The sequence below is a fragment of the Dermochelys coriacea genome, chromosome 12 (assembly GCF_009764565.3).
Source record: "Dermochelys coriacea isolate rDerCor1 chromosome 12, rDerCor1.pri.v4, whole genome shotgun sequence".
Lineage (NCBI taxonomy): Eukaryota > Metazoa > Chordata > Testudines > Dermochelyidae > Dermochelys > Dermochelys coriacea.
The window spans coordinates 37217956-37242984 of NC_050079.1; the positions used below are offsets into that span (position 1 = coordinate 37217956).

Consider the following 25029-nt stretch of genomic DNA (forward strand, 5'->3'; position numbering starts at 1 on the left):
AAAACTTGCCCAAAGGAATTTTATGGCACAGGTCAGTTAGACGGGGTCTCCCTAGGGAAAATCCAGCAGCTACAGGATGTAGAAAGTGACCCCAGAGGTGGCTCACTCCACCATCCCATTAGTTCTGATCCAATATGATGTGTTATGGGGCACCGATTAGATACTTTAGGATTTGTTTAGCACCAGTCACCATAGTATCTAATGGCAGGTTTCAGAGTAGCAGCTGTGTTAGTCTGTATTCGCAAAAAGAAAAAGGAGTACTTGTGGCACCTTAGAGACTAACAAATTTGAGCATAAGCTTTCGTGAGCTACAGCTCACTTCATCGGATGAAGTGAGTTGTAGCTCACGAAAGCTTATGCTCAAATAAATTTGTTAGTCTCTAAGGTGCCACAAGTACTCCTTTTTCTTTTTGCATACTATCTAAGCACTTCCCCCTGCCCAGCTGGATGCATTGTTTTTACATCTAAATTGCTTCACACATTATGCCATTGCTGCAAGAGAAAGGGTGTGACCTTGGAATGTGTTCAGACCAAGCTTAGGTAAATACAAAGGGATTTTAGGTAAACAGCTCATTCCTATTGGATAAGGTATTACTCATTTCTAAAAACTTTAGTGTTGCTGACGTTCTTCCAGAGATGAAGAAGCGATCCATCTACACGGTCACCCTCTAGGATAAGAGGCTGACTATAAATATTAAATGTGTATATTGAAATATAGTCATTGCCACATCTTGGATATTGCTCTTCTCCCTCAAGTAAGTTTTGTTAATTTGCATTTAAAAAAACAAAATAGTCCAGGCCCAAGCACAGATGAGCTAGTGGCCTCTCCTTATCCCACTTTATTATAAACTTCCCCTGCCCTCCAAAAATGACAGTATAAGCGTGGAACTGATGATGGGCCAATGAAAATGGAGGTCAAAAGCTAGACAATGAAAATACTCAGCCAAGTTTCCTTTAAAAAAAAAAAAAAAAGGGAGGGGGGAGAGTTAGATTGAAATCTGTCAAGCTACTGTGTTCTGCACACTGAAATTCTATCTGCGGACGAAGATAGCCCACAGCAGCTTTCCTGGAAGCTGTGATCTGCTTGTACTGAATGCAGTTCAGATCTTTATGTAGCCATACTGATTTCTGGCTGTGCAACCGAAACACTTTAGATATATTTTCTTCAGACTGTTTCTGTTAAACCCTTGCCATAAGAATTCCAAATGCTTTATGCTAATGAAAGCTAAAACCACCACTTAATATTGGGACTTCCAGGGCCAATGGCTTAGATAAAAGCACTTGGTACGCAGTGGCATGAAACATCACTATTTCGGTAAAATAAGTGAGGATGAGCTCATGTACTGGAGCTTTTTAAACTGCATTTTTAATTTTGGTGTTATTCTCTGATAAAATAAGACCTCCTAAATTAAAAATAACTGGACACACGGGTTTATCATTCCCTTTTACTGAACCTGTAATGCTGTGCCATCAATCCATGACAATACAGTAGTACTTAGACTTTGCCCCTTAGCAAATTGTACTAATCATTATAGCCTACACAACTGAAAGCACTTAAGATCAATACAAGAAACTTTCAAGTAAACCAGACATTTATTAGCATTTAAATGGAGTTTGTTCCAGTACATAAGCAGTGAGGTCACATGTAGATAATGGAATCATTTAAAATTCAAGTGGACAGCAGGTCCAGTGATCCCAGGAGTGATTTTACTTCTTCCATTCGTTCTTGTCGTAGTCCCATTTGGCTGAGAAGCCCTCGATTGGGTTAACTCTCATGTCCAGCATTCTCTTGGTCTGCATAGCCACCCATTCCTCAGAGAAGGTGTGAGGAACAGGACCGTAAACTGAAATTCAAAATTCAGTTGGGATTTTATTGTGACACAATGATGTTCAATGTCATCTATTTGATCTCATGAAAAATGCACTTTTATCAACTCAAAGCTGATAATGCACACTAAAATACCCACCCAGGGACTAAGTCCCATCAAATCTATTTAGTTTCCTGCATGAATTCTAAATGTCCAGTTACTGATCTGTTGATTGGCACGGATGCTGTAAGAAGGGGCAGCCTTCTCCTGTACCTCACCTTGTTAGCAGATGTCAGGACAGCAGGGAGATGCAAGAGGAGTCCTGCCAACTCACTGTTGTGGGTGGTTCAGTTAACTGCTCTCTGTGATGGAGAGCAAGAGTGGCTATCTTTGAGAGACAGGATCTGAGCTGGGCAGTTCTGAGGGTTAGAAGAACCCTAGGAGCAACCAACCATGCTGAGAAGGCTTGGGCTGGAGTCTGCTTTATGGTTCTTAGTTTTCTTGTAAATAAAGCCAGACTCTCAGAAGGGGGTGAGTTTTGATTCTATCGCGTGGGGAGTGTGTTTTGAAGGAGGAAAGGAAAGCTGTGTGATCACTGGTATACGAATACGGTTTCCCCAAGCACATCTCATTAAGATTCCTGGGTGGCCAAGTTATTTACCTGCTTAAAGCAGATAGAAAAGAACCTTGTAGAAACCAGAATGGCTTAAGGTTTCAGCGTTTCCTGAATCACAGTGTCTATCAGCATCATGCAAGATCTGGAGTTCTAAGCACAGTTTATGGTAGGAAATTTTTTTTTTTTTTTTAACTGAAAATAGTTATGAGCTAGTGTGCAAGAATTAAGAACATGTTGTTCTTACATGTTGTTTACTTACCATACAGTCTCTGCCAAATGACAATTAAGGCAGTGAAGCCAAGGAAGAAGAGCACACCACCGCTAACAGTCTTCCACTCATTTGATCCCTTATTCATTTCAGCAAAGGTCTCACAGAATTTGATACGATACACTGAAAAGGAGACAGCATCAATCTTTTTTACTGCATTATTTGTAAGCTACACAAAAGACTTCTCCCCTGAGTTTTAACAACTAGCACATGGCTCCTGAGGTTGAGCATGCATCTTACAGAAACCACAGAACGTGTGTTTGAGTCTATTAGGTTTTTGGAATATTTTTTTAATCACTTATTTTCTCCACAAGTTTATAGATAGTGGAATTCAACTGTGCCATATCTATTTTAATCCCCTATTCAAACAAACAGTATGAATCACTCTGCTTGGCACAGAAGTGGCTGAAATCCTTGTGCAGCGGGCTGGGGAATATATAGAGAGAGGACACTAATCTGTAGAGCAGTTCTAGATTGCACAGAAGTTATAACAGTGTTTCAGTTCTAGACCATCTTCCACACAAAGATCTCATGGCTCTCTACAAACATTAAGCTTCATCACACCTGAGTTCAGACACTATTTTCAGCTTCACTTGTAGATGGGAAAGTCAAGGCACTGGAGTGATTGTATGATCTTGCCCAACGTCACAGAGTGAGTGACAGAATCAGGAATAAAGTCCACATCTCCTGACTCCCTGCATAGTTCTTTTGTTTTAATAGGAATTGTCTTGTAGCTAATCTGGGGGCTGAATTGCATTTAAGGTTTTTTTAAAAGGCTATTTCTACTCTGTTAAAGAGTCTTAATTTCATCCATGTTTAAGGGATCTTGAAAAATATATGTAGAGAAGCTTCAGAAAGAAACATATTACACTTTACAATGGTGAAGTGATGCAAGACTCATGCCACTGGCAAAGAGGATATGACAGTACACACTGTACATAGCTCCCAAGATGTTGGGAACCCTCACTAGATACCTCCACACAACAGACTGGTATAAAGATACAGTTTCACCTGCAACTCTAGATGCCTGTGTGTCTAAGTCTGAGACTTAGCCAATAATGTTAACGTTTAATACTTTATTAATCACAGACTAAAAGTATGCAAATATTTCCGTTCTGTGGAGTATACTTTGCAATTAATATCAGCTGCTGTTAGCAACAAGCAAAAACAAATTATATATTCCAGCTGTTTCCCCATCACGGAATAAAGAATCATATAATAAATTTTTTTCAGCTTTTCTAATTACATAAGCAGGGGAGTTGAGAGGTGTTAATGTTCTCCACTACCCAGTGTGAAACCTGGGTTTCACCAGCTTCCCTCTCCTTCAGCCAGCAACTTAAGTCTGCAGGAGTTAAGAAGTGCCTTTGACTGCTCAGCAGTGACCCCTCCAGCTGAAGGATTCAGACAGAGATGGTAGCTGCAAAATGGGTGTAAAGTAGAAGGGAGGAGAACAGGGGAGGAAGCAGAAGCTTCTAAAGCTCTAAGGAGAGCAGGAGGATTCTCGAAAAACCAGAGTAAGCAGTAGAGCAACGTATACAGCTTGATGTCCTTGACTATAGCGTACAGCCTAAACTCATTTCACAGCTTAAGTTGGGAATCAAAAATGAGCAGTTATTTTGCAGTTCTTAAGAACAGCTATCAGTTGGGACACCCCAAAGTGAAGGAGAGAACTTGCAGGGTGATTCTGAAGTAACCCCAAGACACTGCACCTACATCACTATTTGCTAACAGAGTTAGCTTTATACAAACTACCATGGGGCCTTTATCAATGAGTTTAAGAAATCAATGTGTACCACGGGGAGTTAAAAAAAGGCAAGCCTTTGAGACAATCAGGACTCAGACTGCTACAGTAGATGACTGATACTGCAATCAGATTTGGGGAGGGGAGGAGAATAGGGCTTTTGCAAACAGAGGAGTTCCAATTACTTCAGTGGGGCTCCAAACTGACCCAAGAGTCTCCACCCACACAGATCCATTTGCAGGATCAGGGCTTAAGACTAGAGAGTTGGAGGTTTCCTTCTTTGTTCATCTGTTTCCTGAGAGATGTCTATCAATACAGTATGCACAACAGAACAGATTACATCATCCTCAGCGGTAGGGTTGTATTTTATTTTTCCAATGCCCTGAGTACCTACATCCAACCTTCTCATCAGTGGAGAGGGCACTCCATGATGCCTTTTCCTTTTCTTTCAGGGCTTTCTGCTCAGCAGATAGATTCCTTACGTATTCCAGTTGAGGAAGGGGAATGTCACGACGATCAGTGTAACTTGGAAGACTGAAGTCTTCCACTTTTGCAACACCTGCTTAAGAGACAAGAGAGTCAAATGTACACATGTGCAGAATCCAAAAGTACCAGGACAGCAGACCTGAACTTCTATGGTAAAAAAGCCAAGAAAGAAGTTTTAAAGGCGGGAAATGCTTCTGTCTGATTTTTTTTAAACTACTATTGTTACAAGAAACACCATAGATTACCATAATTTAAAGATTAAAAGAGTAATTCTTTATCCAATTTGTGTACTGTGTGTGTATCACAGCATCAAAGGAGAGATTTTTTTTTTTTTTTAAATACCCATTAGTAAATACTTTCAGACTACAAAAATTGGCAAAGGGTCTCAGTGGAACTTGTAGTACCTGAAACTAATTTCAACTATTTTTCCCCCTCTCAAAATTTACTCTATTTAAAGTTGACAATCTTCCTTTAAATATTTAGAAAGCCCTCAAGTTATATTTTCCTATACAATTTCATGAGATTACCCTTTCTAGGTTCTATTAATCCAATATCCCTCTAAGGCTATTGTAGTTCTGTGATGCCATCTACTGGTGATGGCACAGATTATGAACTAAACTTTCTTGCTACTGGAAAAGTAAAACCTGGTCTACATTAGCAAATTTGGTCACTTAAGATCTGTCAGGGGTGTGAAAAATCCACATCTCTGAGTGGCGTTGCTAAGCCAATTTAAATCCCTGTGTAGACAGCACTAGGTTGACAGAAGAATTCAGGTGCAGCTGTGCTGATGTAGTTTTTTAGGGCTTGTCTACACTGGCACTTTACAGCACTGCAACTTTCTCGCTCGGGGTGTGAAAAAACCTCCATGGCCTCTCCCAGCCCTCTGCCGCAACTACACAAGCCACAGTAAAGCGCTGCTGCGACAACACTTTAACATTGCCAGTATAGACAAGTCCTTAGGGTAGATAAATTCTAAATCAGAGTGTGTCACCGCTCCTTGATTCGGTTTTTGCTGCCTTGTTTTCACAGTCACTACTTGATATTTCTCTCCAAACACACTTAAGTTTGAAATGCCCAGCCTGTGCTGGGTCAATAAATAATATCCTTAAAGTACCAAATTACCACCACCACCACCACAAAAAAAAAAAAAAAAAAAAAAAAAAGATTCCCAAATAACGGTGTGCTGCCAACAAAGCACATTTGGCTCTCATAGAAATTGCTGTGATAGCAGAGCTAGGTCTGAATTCAGAACAATTACAGATCTCAGTGCACTTTTATCTCAAGTTTTTAGAGAAATTTCATATTGCTCAGCATACAAGAACATTGATAGAGGATAAATTGCATTTTTAATGGCCATTGTTACAAAAATTCCTTAAATGCAATTCTGTGATCCTCTTGTGAAGTGTTTCAAAACACTTCATTTAAAAAAAAAAAAAAAAAAAAAACAGCTTCTTCTGTTAAGTGGATTTTCCAGTCTTTGCTATTTGAACCAGTGATTAGCTTGGACTTTAGAACGCTTGTTTTTACAAAATTTTAAAAAAAAAAGGAGAATTCGTGGCACCTTAGAGACTAACAAATTTATTTGAGCATAAGCTTTCGTGAGCTACAACTCACTTCATCAGATGCATTTGGTGGAAAATACAGAAAATTTAAAGCTGCTCATACAGGGTGATTTAAGAAGAGGCACCTAAAATGTTAAGTTACTTCTGCGGTCATATTTAAAATTAAACAAGTTACCTACCATGTCCTCTCAAGCAGATGGAGGTGGAAATGGCACGCTTGCCAATTAGGCTAAATGCCCTAGACGCCAACATTCTAAGGGGAGAAAAAATAGAAAATTACCAGTTAAAAGATATCAAATTCATAGATACAATTGGAAGAATGCTGTCCTCCATCTACTAGAATATAACAATGTACTTGAAGACCGATGTGTTTTTTTCCAGGCTTCTTCTCCCAAGAAATCACAATTACCCAAACCCCCTCAACTCTGTCATGACCTTTCAACAAACCAGGGCTCATGGGCAGAAGGGGTGATAAGAAGGAAAGAGATTTCAGATGCAATCTTGGAAGGGGAAGTTACAAATAATTAAGATTATTATTTCAATAGTTGTGAAATATATCCTAGCGTTTTGTGCATGGAGTCATTACAAGACCTATTAGCAACAGAAAAACTAGATTTTGATTGACAGTGGAAAAAGCATCCAAAAAAGGCACAATGCCAATGGTCACTGCGAAGATGAATATTTAATATATTTTGCGTGTGTTACTAAAACCACTTAAAAATAATTATTTGCACTACCAAGATGCTGCTGTTTTGGGGTTTCAATTCTGTAGGCAAATTTATGTTTTCTTTAACATTTTGAGGAGAATGTGATGAAGACATCTTGACAAATCAATAAGATCAATACATTTAGAAAAATCCTAAACACCTTATTCAGTGCTTCCCAGTGAATCCCAAATACTGTATAGTTAAAGGCATTGGTTCAGGCCAGATTTCTCAACCTCTTCATGTGCTGAGTCCTTATTAAAAAGTTGTCATGACTCCCTTACATTTACTGTAAATAAAGTATCAATTATAATATGCCTATATAATTTGTGCGTGTTACAAGAGGCAGACAGAATACATGACCTTGAAAGGTAACAGTGTATGGGGAAGCGGAGAAGCCAGCTTGTCTTTGCATTATTGTTATAAAATTTTCAACCCTGTCCACCACCACTCCCCCCTGTGCCTTTTGGGACTTCCCGGGGGCAGAGAGGGGCCACAATCCGCTGACTGAGAAACACTGATCTAGGACTAAAATAAACATGGATTCTATGTCTGACTATGACTCAGACTGCAACTTTAGGAAGTTACAATCTCTGTGTTTGTACCCTACCCACCACAAGCAGCCCAAACAAAAATTCATTCACGTTTCCAAAATGCTCGGATACTACAGTGATGGGAGCACTGAGACGCCAATAAATGAGCACGACCTCTCCAGACTAGCACGACGCTCTCTGGAGCAGGGACGGTCTGTCTTTTGTGTCCTGTCCAGCACAGATCAGCTTTCAGTTATTAAATCATCTCTTCCTGGGAGGGACCTCACCCCCACTTGATTAGGGCTGAGCTCCCAGCTCGATCTCCCGGGCCCGGCCTCCCACACACCTGGCTCTTCAGCGCCACTCGGCCACTGCCTCGACCCCCCCTGCCGAGCCAGCGGCGTGCAGGGCCCGCCAGCGCACGGGGAGCCCGGCTGCTCCCTACCCGCAGGGGTGGGCGGGGCGCGCTCGAGGGAAGCGGAGGCCGCAGGGGCCTGGGCAGCGGGGGCAAGACATAGGCGGTGCAGCCCAGGAGACAGGAACACCCGGGGGGGGGGGGGGAATCACGGGCCCCCCTCCCCCACACAGGGATAGCTCCGGGCGGACCCTCCCCCCCGCTCCCCCTTTCCACGGAGCCGGAGCCTGACCCACCCTAAGGCCTCTCTCGCCCGCCCCTGCCAACGACCTGGCGACCGTCCTCTACGCGACTGCCGTGCCGGAGCCGAAAGAGCGGCGAGGCGGAAACGCTCTGGCGCACGGCCCGCCGGGATAGCGGAGGAGCGCCAGGCGGTTGGAGGGAAATAGCGCGAGCCCCGCCGCGGTGCAGAGTGGGACGTCGGCGGACTCCCTCCCCTTCACGTTCCCGCGAGAGGGGGGGGGGGGCGCTTTACGGCCGCCGGCAGCGAGGGCGTCGCGCGCGTGAGGCCGGTAGGCGGGAGCTGGCCTCTCAGGGGCCGCCCGGAGGAGAAGCCCCAGCGTCCCCTCCCCCGCCGCCTATGGTGCCCCCCGCCGCGCCGTGAGGAGCTGGGGGCCGGCCCCCGCGGCGGAGCAGGGCGCCCCAGGATGAAGCTGACCACCCAGGCCTACTGCAAGATGGTGCTGCACGGGGCCAAGTACCCGCACTGCGCCGTCAACGGGCTGCTGGTGGCCGAGAAGCAGCCGCCCCCGCCCCCGCCCCGCAAGGACCAGCAGCCCCACGGGCAGCCGCAGCCCCACACCCTTTTCGTGGACTGCATCCCCCTCTTCCACGGCGCCCTGGCCCTGGCCCCCATGCTGGAGGTGGCGCTGACGCTGGTAAGGAGCGAGAGTAGCACTGGGCCCATCGTCAGCGCCCTCACGGCTCCCCTAGAGCGCTAGGCAGGTGGGGAAGCGCCCCCCCCACCCCCCACCCCGAGGTGGCCTGTCAGATCCGTGGAAGGGCTAGGGGTAGAGCCCAGACGCGGAAAGGCTCCCTCAGACAAAGCTGAAAGGGGGAAGACTCGCCCGTGCGCCCGCACAGGCAGACCCAGCTGCATCGCAGAGACCCACGGAACGGCCCCCAAACAAACAGGGTCCTGAGAGGCATGCAATGGCCGAGAGAGATGCGAACTCGGCCTCGCAGAAGAGCTGGTAGACTGAGCCGTGGAAAAGCAAGGGTTCATGCAGACGGGTGCTCTACACTGTCTGCACTACAGTGAAAAACTGCCCCAGCTGAAAAGTACAGCTCCTGTTTTGCTAGTTTCAGAGTAGCAGCCGTGTTAGTCTGTATTCGCAAAAAGAAAAGGAGTACTTGTGGCACCTTAGAGACTAACAAATTTATTAGAGCATAAGCTTTCGTGAGCTACAGCTCACTTCATCGGATTCCACCAAATGCATCCGATGAAGTGAGCTGTAGCTCACGAAAGCTTATGCTCTAATAAATTTGTTAGTCTCTAAGGTGCCACAAGTACTCCTTTTCTTTTTGTTTTGCTAGTGTAGACTTAGTGATTGTCTCTGTAAGAGGAAGTTGACAGTTATAGCAGCATAATTATACCAGCCTAATTCCCCAAGTGGACACACTTATTCCTACGTACCCCTTCCAAAGTGATAGCAACTAAAGTGAAAAAGGCACTCGTATACTGAAATAAGAATTCCCACACAGCAGGTTATACAAATGTAACTAGATTGGTTTAAATTCACAACTTTGCTTTTACAGGTATAACTTTCCTATGTAGACAAGGTCTGTCTCCTAGACTGGAAAACAACCTAGGCTTTTTAAAATGGTGTTGGCTAATGTGACTTGAAACACCACTTAGCACTGAATGTAACACCTTTTAAATCGTGTTACCTAGTCATGTTGTAAACAGGCATTAAACTTTGCTTACATGCTACAAATGGTATTTTAAGTCAAGGTAGGTAATTCTTAGGGAGACAAGGTGGGTGAGGTAATATCTTTTATTGGACCAAGTTCTGTTGGTGAGAGACAAGCTTTCAAGTTTACACAGCGCTCTTCTTCAGGTCTGGGAACTGTACTCAGAGGGTATGTCTACACAGCAAAGAAAACCCTGTGGCACTCCAGTCTGAGCCTGGAAGTCTACACAGCAATGAAACAACACCACAGCCTGAGTCGGCTGGCACAGGCTAGCTGCAGGTTTTTCTTTATTGTGTAAACATACCCAAAGTGTCACAACTAAACACAAGGTGAAATAAATAAACACTGCGTAAGTAGTTAACACATTGCAAGGGACCATTCAAGGTGACGTGGCCAGTGCTATGGGGAGGGGTTAGTGGGTTATAGATTGTTTTAATGAACCATAAATCCAGTGTCTCTATTCAGTCCATGGTTCTTAGTATCTAGAAAAGTTATGAAATTAAGTCCCCAGGCTTGTCTTTGGAAGATGTTGTGTAGATTTCCTTTGAGAATGAGAGGTCAGATATAGAGTGATAGTTTTGTGAAATGGTGATATGGTGTTTTTGTCTTTTATCATTTTTCTGTGTGAGTTCATTTGAGAATGTAGTGATTGTCTCATTTCACCCACATAGTTATTATTGAAGCATTTAGTGCACTGGATGAGGTACACCACATGTTGTGATAGGCATGTGTGAGACCCACAGATCTTGAAAGATGTATTGTGGGTGGATGTTGATCATTGTACCAGTGGAAATATGTCTGCAGGTTTTGCATCTGTTGTTCTGGCAGGGTCCAGTGCTGCTTTGAGTTGGTGTGCCCTGGTCAGTGGGGAGATTGCTTCTGATGATGACACACAGCTCATAGGAATTGCCAGACTGGATCAGACCCAAGGTCCATCTAGTCCAGTGTCCTTTCTCACAGTGGCCAGTACCAGATGCTACAGAGGAAGGAATGAGAACCTCACAGTAGGCATATTTGAGATAATTTGCTCCCCATATTATGTGTTATCCTGGTTTCTAACAGAAATTGGCTTCAACCCTGAAGCACAAGTTTTAATATTCCTTCCCAGATCTATTCTTGTGAATTATAAATTCGGCTATTCTAGATATCCATATAAATATCCAATCCCTTTTTGAAGCCTTTTAAATTCTTGACTTCAGTGACTTCCAGTTTAATCATGTTACCTTAAAAAAACATTTCTTTCTAAAAATGCACCAGTTTTTCTTAGTCAAGACAGGGTCACAGAAACTAAAGAAATACACATTTACATATAGCCTGATGTTGGTAGAGCACAGGATTTGGACAGGAGATGAGGGTCCTCTTTTCTACATCTGCCATGGATTTGCTGTGATACCCTGGGTAACTCAAAACTTTTCTACATTAAGGAAACTTCCACTGGTATAACACTATTGGTGTAATTATGCCAAAGCAAACCCCTAATGTATATATGGTGCACCAGTGCAAAACAGGGATTATGCCACAGCAGTGCACTGTGATTTAATCCAGTAACATGCCAATATAGTCACATTTGTGTGAATTTCTTTATGTAGAGAGGGCCTGGTTTAACCCTTCTTCAGATGGATGAACTTTAAATTTATTTGTGTTTTTAAAGGGTCCTGAGCTCCTTGGATGAAAGATGCTATTAAAGTACAGTATAAAATGTTATACTGTATTTTTTAAGATGTGTGGTGTTCATAATGTCTTTAAATCAAGATTGGATGTCTTTTTAAAACATACGATTTAGCTCAAGCACAAGTTCTGGGCTTGATCCAGGGAATTACTGAGTAAAATTCTCTGGCCTGTGTTATGTAGGAGGTCAGACTAGACAACGGTAACAGTCACTTTTAGCCTTCAAGTCTATGAATAACGTGGCTGCAAGCAGACTGACACCCACCATGACTAGCTTTAAGGAACTTTTGCTCAGGCATCATCAGTCTAAAACAAGCTGAAATTGTGACTTTCAAGATTGCCTGCTACTTTGATGATGTGTGTCCCACATTATATTGTTTGTGATGCACTGGAATATACTGAGCTAATATTTTAAGACTGATGTATACTTGGGGCTTTCATTATATTAAATGTGTACCTCTTGAAGTTATAGTAGACATCATAAAATATAAATGAAGTATTAATGTTGATGAGCAAAAGATGTGACAATGCTTAAGAAACAAAATAAGGCTCAGCTTTCAAACATGGGTGCCCAGATGTGGATTTTAATATACCTAAATACACAGATTTTGGCCCAGTCCTGCAAGCTGATGCATAAGGGCAGATCCTTGTCCCTGTGTAGAAGCCAACTGACTTCAGTGCGGTTCCATGTGGGTATAAGGGTCCACTCACTCAGAGCTCCATGATTGAGGCCGTAGATGCTTAGCTGCAAGCAGCCAAATTTGAAAACTGAGCCTGTGGTAAGAGATGATGTCTCTTAGTTTTTAAAATGACTGGACACAGTCGTAGAATGTCTAGTTACTGGACCCTGAAACAGCAACATTTAGACAAAATGAAGGGCAGTAGCCTTTTGAGAAACACCAGCTCTGTCTAGATGAGCTGAACTAGGCGACAGTTTATGTATTTATTCATTTCCAGTGATTAATTGGTTTAAGGTACAGGTAAATACTCAGTTCATACAGATTGTGATACAAGTACATCAGGCTATGTCTATACGTACAGCTCTGCAGCAGCGCAGCTGTACATGGGGTGAGGATTCTCTATGCTCTGGTGAAGAGCTCTCCCATCAGTTGCGAGTGACAAAAGCTATGTTGGTGGGAGAAGCTCTGCTCTCAGCTCTGCTCCAGCCCCAGTTCCACTCCTAGCCGTAGTTGCAGCTCTGATTCTGGCCCCAGCACCTGGGGGAGTTCAGACAGATTACATTACAAGTAATGGGGGTGGGGTGCAACATAAAAAGTTTGGGGACCACTCCCTTAGAGTGTGTAAGTCTCCCAAGTGCAGTGGAGCATTTCAGTGTTTGGCCTGTATCAGAAGCATTGTTTTTCTGGAGTTAAGATTCTAAACTGTTAGGAAGGGGGCCTTGTTTCCTTAGATCCTGATCCTACAATGTGTGGCTTGCAGAGGGACTGCTGCAGCCCCACAGAACACAGCTGATTCCAGTTGGGGCCCTGTGTGGGCAAGTAGCTTCCAAGATTTTTTTAAAACACCAACACAAAACACCAAGAGCTTCACAGATTAAAGCCCCAATCCTGCAAACATGCTTGGAGACTGCTGTGCCAAACGTTGTGGTGTTTATATTTTTTATTTGGAGATCTGGGAAAAATTGGGATACAGCACAATTACAGAATGATTCAACTCTGTAAAAAGGTACCCTGGACATGGAAGAATTTTTTTAAAATCCAAAATTGGACCCTGATCCTTAATGGGTCCACATGTGAAGCTCATTACAAATGGGTCTTAATCTGTATATTCTGTTTCTTACACAGCTGAAAAATTGAAATATTAGTACATTATGTAATTTAAGAAACCTTAAAATCCTCAATTTATTGCCTTTTCACCACTTCTTATTTGTACTCGGTTATTGATTTTAAAAGTAAAGTCATGAAATCCCTGTCTTTCCCACAATTTATAATTAGGGCTTGCAAAAATTGATTAAGTTAATGAAGATGGGTTGCAAATTACAATACTTGTCAATTTTTAAAAACTTATCAAGAGCCCAGAGTCTCTTTCTCTATTTGTACAAAGGCTAAGTATTTACGTAACAGCTCATAGTAACTGCATTGTTGTGGCTTTTAAAATGGAGGCTGTTTTGCATGTAATGTAACAACGTGAATACAAGGAAAATCCTGAGTTAAGGAGCCATCTTAAGTGAACAAGTCAATAAAATTCATGCAGTTAAAGTTGATGTCCTTAACCAGAAACTCCTAGATATCCAAAGCGTCTTGCAGCATTGGTTGAATTTAATGAGGGGATGTATTTTTTTTTTCCCCTTCAGGGCCTATTACTATAAACTCTTCCTTGGGTGAGTAATTATTACCCTGGCGGTGAATGGACTGCTTATGAGAATGAGGATTTTTAGGATCAGACTCTTAATGAACAAAATCTCCCATTGATTTCCAAGTTATGCATGAGCATCAAATTGAGTTAATATTTTCCAAATCTAATTCTTAGTTCAGAGTGTACATTTTCAGTGCCAGCCTTGTCCATTTTAAAAAAGTTCTAAAAATGATTATTAAAGTAATACAAAAAAAAATCCTATTGATATCAAATGACATTTGAAATGATGTCACAGTTCAATTTCAAAGTACATATGGGGAAAGGAACATGTACCAAGCCAGCAGCTTCCGTGGGCACAACAGCTTTAATGGAAACATTCATAGTGTTTACCAGGCTTTTTCAGCAAAAGGATTGGAAGGAATAAATTTGCACGATTCTTAATTTGCACACTTGTTTTGAATTTGAAATTGTCATTTTTAAAAAGCAAGTTACAGAAAGTTTCAGGTACTGCCTTCGGCTCCCCCAGCCGGTTGTTGTAGTTTTACAACCACAGTTAAAAAACTCTCTTTTCTGATGTAGTGCAATTGCTCTCCACTGACTGGTTATACATGAGCAACAGTGACACTGCCTGTATACTCAGGCCTTATCTATACTCGCAAGTCTTTCAAAATCCTCCATGGTTGCATCACTGTGGATGCAGCTCCACTTCTGGTAGCAATGGTAGAAGCTCTGGGGGGAGACCCTTTGCTAGAGAAGGCTGACTTCAGTAGAGCTGTGACAGTTTACACAAGCTAAGGATCTGCCCTGTGGGTATACTGGCCACTGGCATTTTTACTTTTGTGAAGTACTTTGACATCCACAGGTGAAAAGCACTATATAAGACTGCTGAATTGGAATTAATTTGCAAACTGGATACAATTAACTTAGGCTTGAATAGAGACTGGGAATGGATGAGTCATTACACAAAGTAAAACTATTTCCCCATGGTATTTCTCCCTCCCACCCCACCCCCCACTGTTCCTCTGATATTCTTAAAAAGAAAAGGAGTACTTGTGGCACCTTAGAGACTAACAAATTTATTAGAGCATAAGCTTTCGTGAGCTACAGCTCACTTCATCGGATGCATGAAGTGAGCTGTAGCTCACGAAAGCTTATGCTCTAATAAATTTGTTAGTCTCTAAGGTGCCACAAGTACTCCTTTTCTTTTTGAGAATACAGACTAACACGGCTGCTACTCTGAAACCTCTGATATTCTTGTTAACTGCTGGAATTAGCCTACCTGCTTGTCACCATGAAAGGTTTTCCTCCTTCCCCCCCCTGCTGTTGGTGATGGCTTATCTTAAGTGATCACTCTCCTTACAGTGTGTATGATAAACCCATTGTTTCATGTTCTCTGTGTGTGTGTATATAAATCTCTACTCTGTTTTTTCCACCAAATGCATCCGATGAAGTGAGCTGTAGCTCACGAAAGCTTATGCTCTAATAAATTTGTTAGTCTCTAAGGTGCCACAAGTACTCCTTTTCTTTATATAAGAGCTAGGTATTGTTATTTTTATCACTTGTCTCTGATCAGGGTTAGACAACAGGAATAGAAACATCAGTGGCCAGTTGACGCTGGGGTTACCATTGGTGGTATTGCTACAATGTGAAATGTAAGGAAAAGTGCTAGTGTAAATCTAGTGAAATTGCTGTTAAATTCAAAAAGTTAATAATCTTTGTTTACAGAAAGAGTTTTTTCACTGGGTGAAAAGGAAACTGTCAACTTAGAAGTTACACTTGTTTGAAATTGTTTTTAGTAGCATACACAGTAAAAATATCAGACAAATGTAATTTTTAAATTGACAATTTTCCTTTTTAAAGTAAACTTGTCAGGGTTGTTGGCTTTAGTGCCAGGGTTTCAGCCCACTAGCAATTAAAACTGAAATCATAAACCCTTGAAATGGGGTTTATAATTGCTCCAGTTAAGGGCCAACTGCTGTTTCAGTGCCGGAAGATGACATTTTAATAAAACATAAATCCGTGTCATCCCCTGTGGATGAGGGATTATTCACATAGCTTTCTTCTGCTTAGACAGTTAAATACTGTAATTATTGTACTAAATATGAAATTGTTTTGATTTACAGGATGCCAATGTTCAACATCAAATACATTTTGGAATCCATTTTAATCAATCTGTTTGGGTTTTTTAAAATGCATAGTAACTGGGGAGGGAAGCACTAGCTGTTTTCTCCACCTCCCAAATTTCTGGATTATCCTGGCCTGATACTCTTAATTATGAGCAACAGGAATGGTAGATGTGTATTTTCAAAACAACGGATAATGGACTAAATTCAGACCATATCCATTGTTTTCCAGTTATTTTTTTCCTGCTTTACGCCAGGTCTGAATTTGTCCCTTTCATTCAAAAAACTATATAACCTTTCATAGTTTTTTTTTTTTGTTAAAGTATTTGCATATGTGAAGTCTTATTCATAGAACAAGGGACCCTTATGATCATCTAGTCCAGTGACTCTCAACCTTTCCATACTACTGTGCCCCTTTCAGTAGTCTAATTTGTCTTGCGTACGCCTAAGTTCCACCTCACTTAAAAACGACTTGCTTACAAAATCAGACATAAAAATACAGAAGTGTCACAGGACACTAGTACTGAAAAATTGTTTCCTTTCTCATTTTACCATATAATTATAAAATAAATCAATTGGAATATAAATATTGTGATTACTTTTCAGTGTAAATATATAAAACAGTACAAACAAGTCATTGTATGAAATTTTAATGTGTACTGACTTCACTAATGCTTTTTTCTGTAGCCTGTTTTAAGACTAGGCAAATATCTAGATGAGTTGGTGTACCCCCTGGAACACCTCTGCGTACCCCCAAAGATACATGTACCCCTGGTTGAGAACCACAGATCTAGTCTGACCTCCGGTATAACACAGGCCATAGAATTTAACTCAGTAATTCCTGCATCAAGCTTGTATTTTTCAGCTGCGCTACAGCATATTTTTAGAAAGGCATTCTATCTTGATTTAAAGACTAAGCAATGGAAAATCCACCCAACATCCCTTGGTAAATTGTTCTAATGTTTAATTACCCTCACAGGTAAACTATTAAGAAAAAATAATCTTGTGTTAATGCAGATCCCCCTAGAAACTGGTGTGATTTGGAAGAATGAGACAATGGTCAGAATTTTGTCATATCTTTCAGTTCTTAAATTTAAGGCATCAGTTGCTTTTTAAAGAGAACATTATACAATATAAAAATGTTTACATTTTAACACTATGTGAACTTCTACTATTTTGAGAAAAATGGATGCAACGGTCTTGTGAAATGGGGTATAGTCTCGCATCCTGTACATTGCTCTACTTCCCATTGCCAACTAAACACTAGCAGAAAATAGCCAGTAAGACCTAAAATTTTATGCCAGTGGTTACTCAAGCATTTCAGAACATATACTGTTCTTTGAATTTCAGGCTGTACCTCACAATTCAAATATCTTCTTGTTCAACTTAATTTAATTAATGTTTTATATATCTTTTCCCTAATACTTGTGTTTCTTCCTGTGTTGTGGTTAAGTATATTAGCATTTGGTTAACTTTATTAGCAATTGGCAAAATGTTATAAGGTTTCAATTGCCATCTTAGCCTCAGGAAAGATGCATACTTTTTGGTAGTTTAGTGTGATTTTTCTGGACTCACAATTGTTTTGATTACTCTTTCAGATTGATTCTTGGTGCAAAGAGAATAGTTACGTGATAGCTGGATATTATCAGGCTAACGAGCGTGTGAAAGATGCCAGGTGTGTCGACGCAATATCTCTTCCTGTTTACTCTCATGCTGCACTTTGTACTATGCCAACAAAAATAATTGCATGTATAATCTGTGAATGTTGTTTAACTTTGACAACTATCATGTGGTTTCACCTTGTTTCCTTAATACTATTAGATATCTGTGAAATGTCTTTTGTGTAGTCTCAAACCTCCATTTTTCCAGAATTACTCCTATATTGTAGATGTTATAGAATTGCTGGGTGTTTCAGTGCTTGCTAATCAATTTAACTGGCAGATATCAGGGAAATCTCTAGAATTCACAGATCTATTCATGAATCTATAGATCTTTTAGGAACCCATTTTGAAGTGATTTAATCTCTATCAGATGATTTAATTGCCTTTAATTTTTTATGAAGCTCTTTGCTTCCTAGTCATGGAATTATCTTGCAAGGTACACCATGTAAGTAGCGCACAGATGTGATTTCTTACTCATCACTTTCCCCAAGATTACTCTTTAATAACAAGTTGTAAAATTTTCAAAACCATCAGTTATTTAGGAGTCTGAATTCCAGTGAAAGTCAGTGGGACTTAATGCACTTCTGAAAATGGAACTATTTAGGCTTCTAATTCACTCATGCTATTTTTGTAAATTTTACCCAACATGCCTTCACTGTAAATTAATTATAGAATTTTAACTGTCCTGTGTTAATTCTTTTTTTAAAAGTAAAGTCCACTGTAAATATTTTACAACTAAGACACACTTAGGGCTTATCTAGACCCAGGAAATTTGCGTCACTATAACTATACTGATATGTAGTCATAGTGGTGGAAGTGCCTAATGTTGTAGACACACTTTGCCAGTACCAGAGGTGACTTAAATTGTGTGATTTGTAATTTGTACATTAGTGCAATACATCTACACATTGGGGGTTTGTGTTGGTCTAGCTATACTGATGCAAAAATGAAAACCACTATAGACAGCAAATTTTATTTGCAGTCCTATCAGAAACACTATGCTTTTTGAGATACGGTAGTGACACAATGGATTTGTTGTCTGCTTTGTGTATCACTACTGTAGATTAATACCAAGTTTTTTAGGCTCTTTAGTTCAGCAAATAGTATTTTGGGGAAAAGCTTCAAAATCACATTCAAATGCATCTGAAATGTATGCCTTATCTTAAAACTGAGTCATTCTATATTCTATTTCCGTCTCATTAATTCAGCTCATTAAATAACCAATAAAAGCCATCCTAAGGGACAATATTTTAAGTTTACACATGTATATTGAATATTTTTTCTTCCCATGTTTAAATCATTAAGCTTATCCAGTATTAAGACTAATTTGAGGACATGAATGCTTTCATTTTAAATCAATATTAACATTAATATTAACAACATTAACAGTAAAACATTTTAATTTATTCAAGCCATTTTTTGGAGCAAAGTTTCTTCTGGTCTTGAGGGATATCTCCAAATAAAAATTCTCATGTCTCAGAAGCTGTCAGAGGAGTTCAGAGGGTTTACCATTTGATCAGTAATGATTTAGGTGCAAGCAGATTTTCTTTGGAATCTACTAATTATAACATAACGGAGTTGGGGGGATTTACTTCCACGATACTTTAATACTATGTATGCTTCAGCATATGGCTTGCTAGAGACGCTATGAATTTTTGGAGATGTTGCTGTTGACTTTCACATTGCCATAAGACCAGCCAGAAATATAAGATAAGGCATTTAAGGAACTCTCAGCAGAGACTCTCTCTGTATATGTACAACGACTTGATCAGTGCCTCCAGACACCACCATAATATTAATAGATAAGGGGTTAAGTCCTTCTTACGCAAATGTGCCTCTGCCTTTTAGAGTTTGTAAACTCACAATGAAGACTGAATCTACTGAAAAATACCATACTTCATATATCAGTTTGTCTGTATACGCTGTCTTTCTCTTTATATATATTACTATAGTCTGTGGAGGATTTTCAGGTGGTCTGCAGAACTCCTTTTCTCAGGTGGTGATGCATCTGTCACATTTTAAGTTGTGATGCATTCTTCTGATAAGAGCACAGTCTGGGACATTTTAAGACTTCCAGAGGTATTTTGGACCAACTAAACTGAAACACACACACACACACACCTGTCTGCACCCAGCACAGCTTTGTTTTGGGTAAATTCAGCTGCGATCAGATTTTCTCCACTAAGGCTAAAAGGAGTGGCAAACACAAGACGACAGAACTCAATTCCAAAGTGACCTGAAGGGAGTAAAGCAGCAATTGCTGTAGGCAATGAGGAGAGATTTGGGACTATTCAATGTAACTGTCTACATGCAGGCAGAAGAAATAAATAGCAAATCTACAAAACGGTTAAATTCCTCCACAGCCTAAATAGCCACAATTATCCCATTAAAGTGAACTTTTAATCTGAATACTATTTTAATGCTACTTGTTCCATGTAGCTATGCACTCAGGTTCCTGCAGAGAAATTGTGCATTTGGAATATTAGGAATGAAGGGAAGCTAGTATGCAGGAGGATCTGTATTAGAAGTTTCACACATAAAGGAAGTTTTAAGGATCACTGCTCTGGACTTATCATTTAGAGCAAAGTAAATCCATTAAAGACTTCTAAGTTATGTGCTTCTCTTATGTTTCTAGATCTTCCAGGGGAATGTGTTTTACATGCACTTGGGTAATTTGAAGGAATATTACGCAATTATTCACTTTAAATTTATGAATTTGCTTGCCAAGATACCCTTGCACCATACAGTGACTGTACTTTTTACTACCTTGTTAAAGAAATATCAGTACATTTGCTTATTAGTGGAACTGGGTATTGAATGAGTTTTAGATGTAGATTAGTGAGCAAATTTAGAAATCTCCTTTTCCAAGTTCCTGGAAATGGAGCAAAAGATAACTATGATATTGATCTGGTGGGAAGGTTTGGAGGCTGCAAACTATTGGATCCACATCAAGTCTGAGTAAGCATTTACTGCAGAAAAATTATAGAATCATGGAAATGTAGGTCTGGAAAGGACCTCGATAAATCAAGTCCAGCCCTCTGTTCTGAGGCAGGACCAAGTAAACCTAGACCATTTCTGACAGATGTTTGTCTAACCTGTTCTTAAAAACCTCCAGTGATGGGAATTCCACAGCCTCCCTTGGAAGCCTATTCCAGAGCTTACCTACTCTTATCATTAGAAAGTTTTTCCTTATTAATTTAAATCTCTCTTGCTGCAGATTAAGCTCATTATTTCTTGTTGTACCTTAAGTGGAAATAGAAAACAATTGATCCCTGTCTTCTTTATAACGGCCCTTCACATATTTGAAGAGTTATCATATCATCAGGTCTACCTCAGTCTTCGCCCCCGCCCCCCAGGTCTAAACATGTCCAGCTTTTTTAATCTTTCCGCATAGGTCAGGTTTTCTAAAGCTTTTATCACTTTTGTTGCTCTCCTCTGGACATTCTCTAGTTTGTCCACTTCTTTTCTAAAGTGTGGCAACCAGAATTGGAAACAGTACTCCAGCTGAGGCCTCCGGTGCCGAATAGTGTGTGGCAGTTACTTCCCTTGTCTTACATAGGACAGTCCGGTTAATGAACCCCAGAATATTAGTCTTTTTCACAACTACATCCCATTGTTGACTCGTATTCAATTTGTTATCCACTATAACCAAGATCCTTTTCAGCAATATTACCATCTAGACAATTATTCCCCATGTTGCAGTTGTGCATTTGATTTTTCCTACCTAAGTCAAATACTCTGCACTTATCTTTATTAAATTTAATCTTGTTGAATTCAGACCAATTCTCCAATTTATCAAGGTCTCATTTTGAATTCTAATTCTGTCCTCCAAAGTGCTTGAAATCCCTCCAACCTTAGTGTCATCGGCAAACATTATAAGCATACTCTCTACTCCAGTATCCAAGTCATTAATGAAATATTAAATAGTACCAGATCCAGGACTGACCCATGTAGGACTCCGCTAGATACACCCTACCCATTTGACAGCGAACCATTGATAACTACTTTTTGAGTACAGTCTTTCAACCAGATGTGCCACCCACCTTATAATAATTTCGTTTAGACCACATTTTCCTCGTTTGCTTATGAGAATGTTATATGTGACTGTAGCAAAAGCCTTACTAAAATCAATATATATCATGTCTACTGCTGGAACACAGCTAAGATATAGATCATGTGCTAAAGGGAGATGATTCAGTGTTTTCTTACCCTTCTGATTTAGATCAAGTGTAGTATCAGTTTAATATCTTGTTCCTGTTTGCAACTACACTGTTTTTCTCATGTCTCTTCTCAGCTCTTATTTCCTACTGGCTTCAGCTGAAATATATAGTACAATTAACTTGACCTTCTTCTGTAGTCCAAACCAGGTCGCTGAAAAGGTAGCCTCCAGGATTGCAGAGGGCTTTAATGACCCGGCACTCATAATGGTATATAATTTCATTTATCTCTCTTCTGATTATAATCACGATATTGGAATGAGCATTTAAATCCCATTTCTTGGCTCTGTTAATAAAGTAATGGTAATGACTAACTTGCTGAGCCCTCAGAGTGCCATGGGGAGTCCCTTGCAGGGCATTCAAGCAACCTCTTTTGGGCAGCAGAGCAGTTACTGTGCTCTAAAGAGAGCCTGCTTTTGGCCCTCCTTGGTCATGGAGAGAGTTGCTGCATTCTGTGTATGTGGTGGGAGAGTAAAGGTCTATTCTTCCAAAACCTTTCATGACATAATGGCTTACCTTCTCAATGGGGCAAAAGCAATGGTGGGCTACAGTGGAATGTTGGTGGTTTAAAAGAAACCGCTTTAGACCATTTAGAAATGGGCACTTCAGAAGCAGCAACAAGATGAAACACTGAATGGATTAATGGAGGTGAATGGAAGATGCTATTATGTTCAAAACCACACTGTCATTTTTATATTATCTCTTTATTTGGGATCTTGAAGGAAAGAACATGATTTGTTTCTGTTGCATATTAGGTGGATAACACTAAATTTACGATGGAGTGCATAGAACCTGCCATTCATGTGTATGAGCATCATGAAAACAAATGGAGATGCAAAGACCCACATTTGTAAGTAGTATGTTCATATCTAGGTTGTGATAGAGATGTTCTTTTGTGTAAATATCTGTAAAGAGCAAAATTATCTTATTACACTCGAACAACATAATATAGAATGACCTTGTAAGTAGAAAACAGGCAATAGTTGACCATGCTTTGAAAGCTTTCTGATTTTCATAATGTTGAGAGATAACATCTAGCTTATAAAAAAACAAAATCTCTGTCAGTATTCTGCTTCCTTAGCTGTAGCCACACTGCATAGTGCTATGGCTTATGTTTTAATTGAAAGAGCTAGGGAGATCATTTTCCTTGAACTATTAATTCCTAGTTATTTTACATTCTAGTGATTATTGTGAAGACTGGTCTGAAGCCCAGAGGATCGCCGCATCTCTCTTGGACAGCAAATCCTATGAAACCCTTGTGGATTTCGATAATCACCTAGATGACATCCGGAATGACTGGACAAACCCAGAGATCAACAAAGCTGTCCTACACCTATGTTAGGGAGGCTTCCACTGACTGATTTATGGGCATTTCCACTATGCTGAAGATACTTTAAAAAAATATTTTTGAATGTAAATAGAGTTATCTTCAGTACATTCTGGGGAATGCCAACAGCAGATTAAAAAAGAGTGGCATGTCACTTGGAAAAGGTAACATGCCCATAAGCAGTCAAATCTTTTTAATGAGAATCCTTAGAAGAAATACAAATTGTCAGTTATAGGCATCCTTGTGGATTATGTCCCAATTGTAGTGATTGTTGCTATAACCTTTAAAACCAGAACTACTTCCGCTTGTCCAAATTGTTCATATTAAAAAGTTTTGACTAACCTTTTATAATCTTTAGAGAGAGTAATTTTTAAAGATTTATGAACTGTCTTTCAAAAATGAATCTTGTCCTTAGATGAGATGTTTAAACTCTTTAAGTCACAAATGTGTAAACAAAATCCAGTGGTAACTGGTCTTTTGACCTGGTTCTTAGCGGCATTATATTGATGCAATAGAATAATGCTAACTGCTAAAGATTATACTCTGTGCACATATTGCATTTGTTCTGCAGCAGTTTAGCATATCATAGCTACAGAATAACATGTACTGAAAGCAATATTCCAAATGCTGCAGAAATTCCCAACCATGCTGGGACTACCAACCACAATTGTTACCTAAGAAATAGTTACAACCAAGGTCAAAACAAATCTTAACTTTATGATTTGTGAAAAGGACGTAGAGCACATTAATGGTTTTGAATCAACTAAAAGGCTCTGTAGGAGTTGAGAAAACAAAGAAGAGAAGAGTAAAATGCCATCTTGATTATATGCAATCTTTCTATCTGGATTTTAAACAGATACTCTTAATTCTGAGCTGATTCGCACTGTCCATTCAAATAGGGCTGAAATGTACCTATCTGTGAATTAAAGGCACCTGATCTGTCTTTTTAGCATATGGATCAAAGGAACCTTGAAACACTCTAGTTCATCTTAAATCTATCTGTTTATCTAATTAATATCTGTTTCTAACAAAAGTTTACCAGTTGATGGGGAAGCTTTATAGCAGAATTTCTTTTGTCATTTTTATATGTATTATTTTGTACCAGGTACACCAAAGGCATTGTACCTTACCTTCTGTCTCTTTCTTTTAATTATGTTACTATAGAACTTGTAACAACTTAACCTGGTGAACCTAATGAACTCAAAAGGATAAATTTTATATCATTCAACACTTTTTAACAGTAACAACAAATGGAAGGAAAATGCTTTAGCTGACCAACTGCTATTGTAGCTTGTCCCCCACCAGCTGAAAATAAACTTGATGACATGGGGAATGTCAATCAGATACTTTGTGGCATCTTTGGTGGGGTTGGGTGAGGAGAGGGGGGCGTAGGGAGGAAAGAAGCGCAAGATAAGGAGACTCAATCACTGGCTGTTTAGTGCAGTTAATGCACTAACTTGTCTTTTACCTTGAAAGACCTGCGTTCAATTGTTAATTAGATCAGAAATGAAGAGAATTTGGTCTCTTGATCATAATAAGTATTTGGTACACACACACGTTGTAGTATAGTTCGCTCAAAGTCTTTTCCTAAGTTCCCTACCAAAACAAACCCTTCACGATGAAAATCCAGATGCTGTATTTATCTCCTAATTTTTTGCTTTTTTTCTTAA

At 40.0% G+C, this 25029-nt stretch overlaps 2 protein-coding genes across 9 annotated transcripts; one reads left to right on the forward strand and one right to left on the reverse strand.

Annotated features, from left to right (window-relative positions):
- Positions 1–1574: 1574 nt before the first annotated feature.
- On the reverse strand, positions 1575–8562 carry LOC119841091. Of its 7 annotated transcripts, XM_038368115.2 has the most exons (6): positions 8370–8486; positions 7349–7474; positions 6661–6734; positions 4828–4992; positions 2684–2815; positions 1575–1844 (listed from the first exon to the last, which is right to left on the reverse strand). In XM_038368115.2, exons 3-6 carry the CDS (start codon positions 6731–6733, stop codon positions 1708–1710), a joined length of 507 nt encoding a protein of 168 aa, XP_038224043.1. In that variant the 5' UTR covers position 6734; positions 7349–7474; positions 8370–8486; the 3' UTR covers positions 1575–1707. The 7 variants fall into 7 exon arrangements, with proteins under 7 accessions (XP_038224043.1, XP_043351375.1, XP_043351377.1 ...); XM_043495440.1 differs by lacking the exon at positions 7349–7474 and having other exon boundaries at positions 4828–4995; positions 8387–8562; XM_043495442.1 differs by lacking the exon at positions 7349–7474 and having other exon boundaries at positions 8387–8514.
- EMC8 (ER membrane protein complex subunit 8) lies at positions 8552–24698 on the forward strand. 2 transcript variants are annotated; one of them, XM_038368110.2, is made up of 5 exons: positions 8552–9011; positions 17753–17829; positions 22110–22242; positions 22788–22882; positions 23215–24698. In XM_038368110.2, the coding sequence occupies exons 1-5, from the start codon at positions 8781–8783 to the stop codon at positions 23372–23374; spliced, it is 696 nt and encodes a 231-aa protein (XP_038224038.1). In that variant the 5' UTR covers positions 8552–8780; the 3' UTR covers positions 23375–24698. The 2 variants fall into 2 exon arrangements, with proteins under 2 accessions (XP_038224038.1, XP_038224039.1); XM_038368111.2 differs by having other exon boundaries at positions 8595–9011; positions 22173–22242.
- Positions 24699–25029: the final 331 nt, after the last annotated feature.

What these genes read in the sequence shown, in the direction of transcription:
- LOC119841091 (XM_043495440.1), bottom strand. Translation starts at nt 6,733, where the DNA reads ATGTTGGCGTCTAGGGCATTTAGCCTAATTGGCAAGCGTGCCATTTCC. An exon ending in CATCTGCTTGAGAGGACATG is followed by an intron (nt 4,996 to 6,660) that starts GTAGGTAACTTG and finishes TTGTCTCTTAAG; the next exon opens with CAGGTGTTGCAAAAGTGGAA. An exon ending in CACTGATGAGAAGGTTGGAT is followed by an intron (nt 2,816 to 4,827) that starts GTAGGTACTCAG and finishes TCTCCTTTTCAG; the next exon opens with TGTATCGTATCAAATTCTGT.
- EMC8 (XM_038368110.2), top strand. Translation starts at nt 8,781, where the DNA reads ATGAAGCTGACCACCCAGGCCTACTGCAAGATGGTGCTGCACGGGGCC. An exon ending in TGGAGGTGGCGCTGACGCTG is followed by an intron (nt 9,012 to 17,752) that starts GTAAGGAGCGAG and finishes TTACTCTTTCAG; the next exon opens with ATTGATTCTTGGTGCAAAGA. An exon ending in GAGCGTGTGAAAGATGCCAG is followed by an intron (nt 17,830 to 22,109) that starts GTGTGTCGACGC and finishes GTCTCTTCTCAG; the next exon opens with CTCTTATTTCCTACTGGCTT.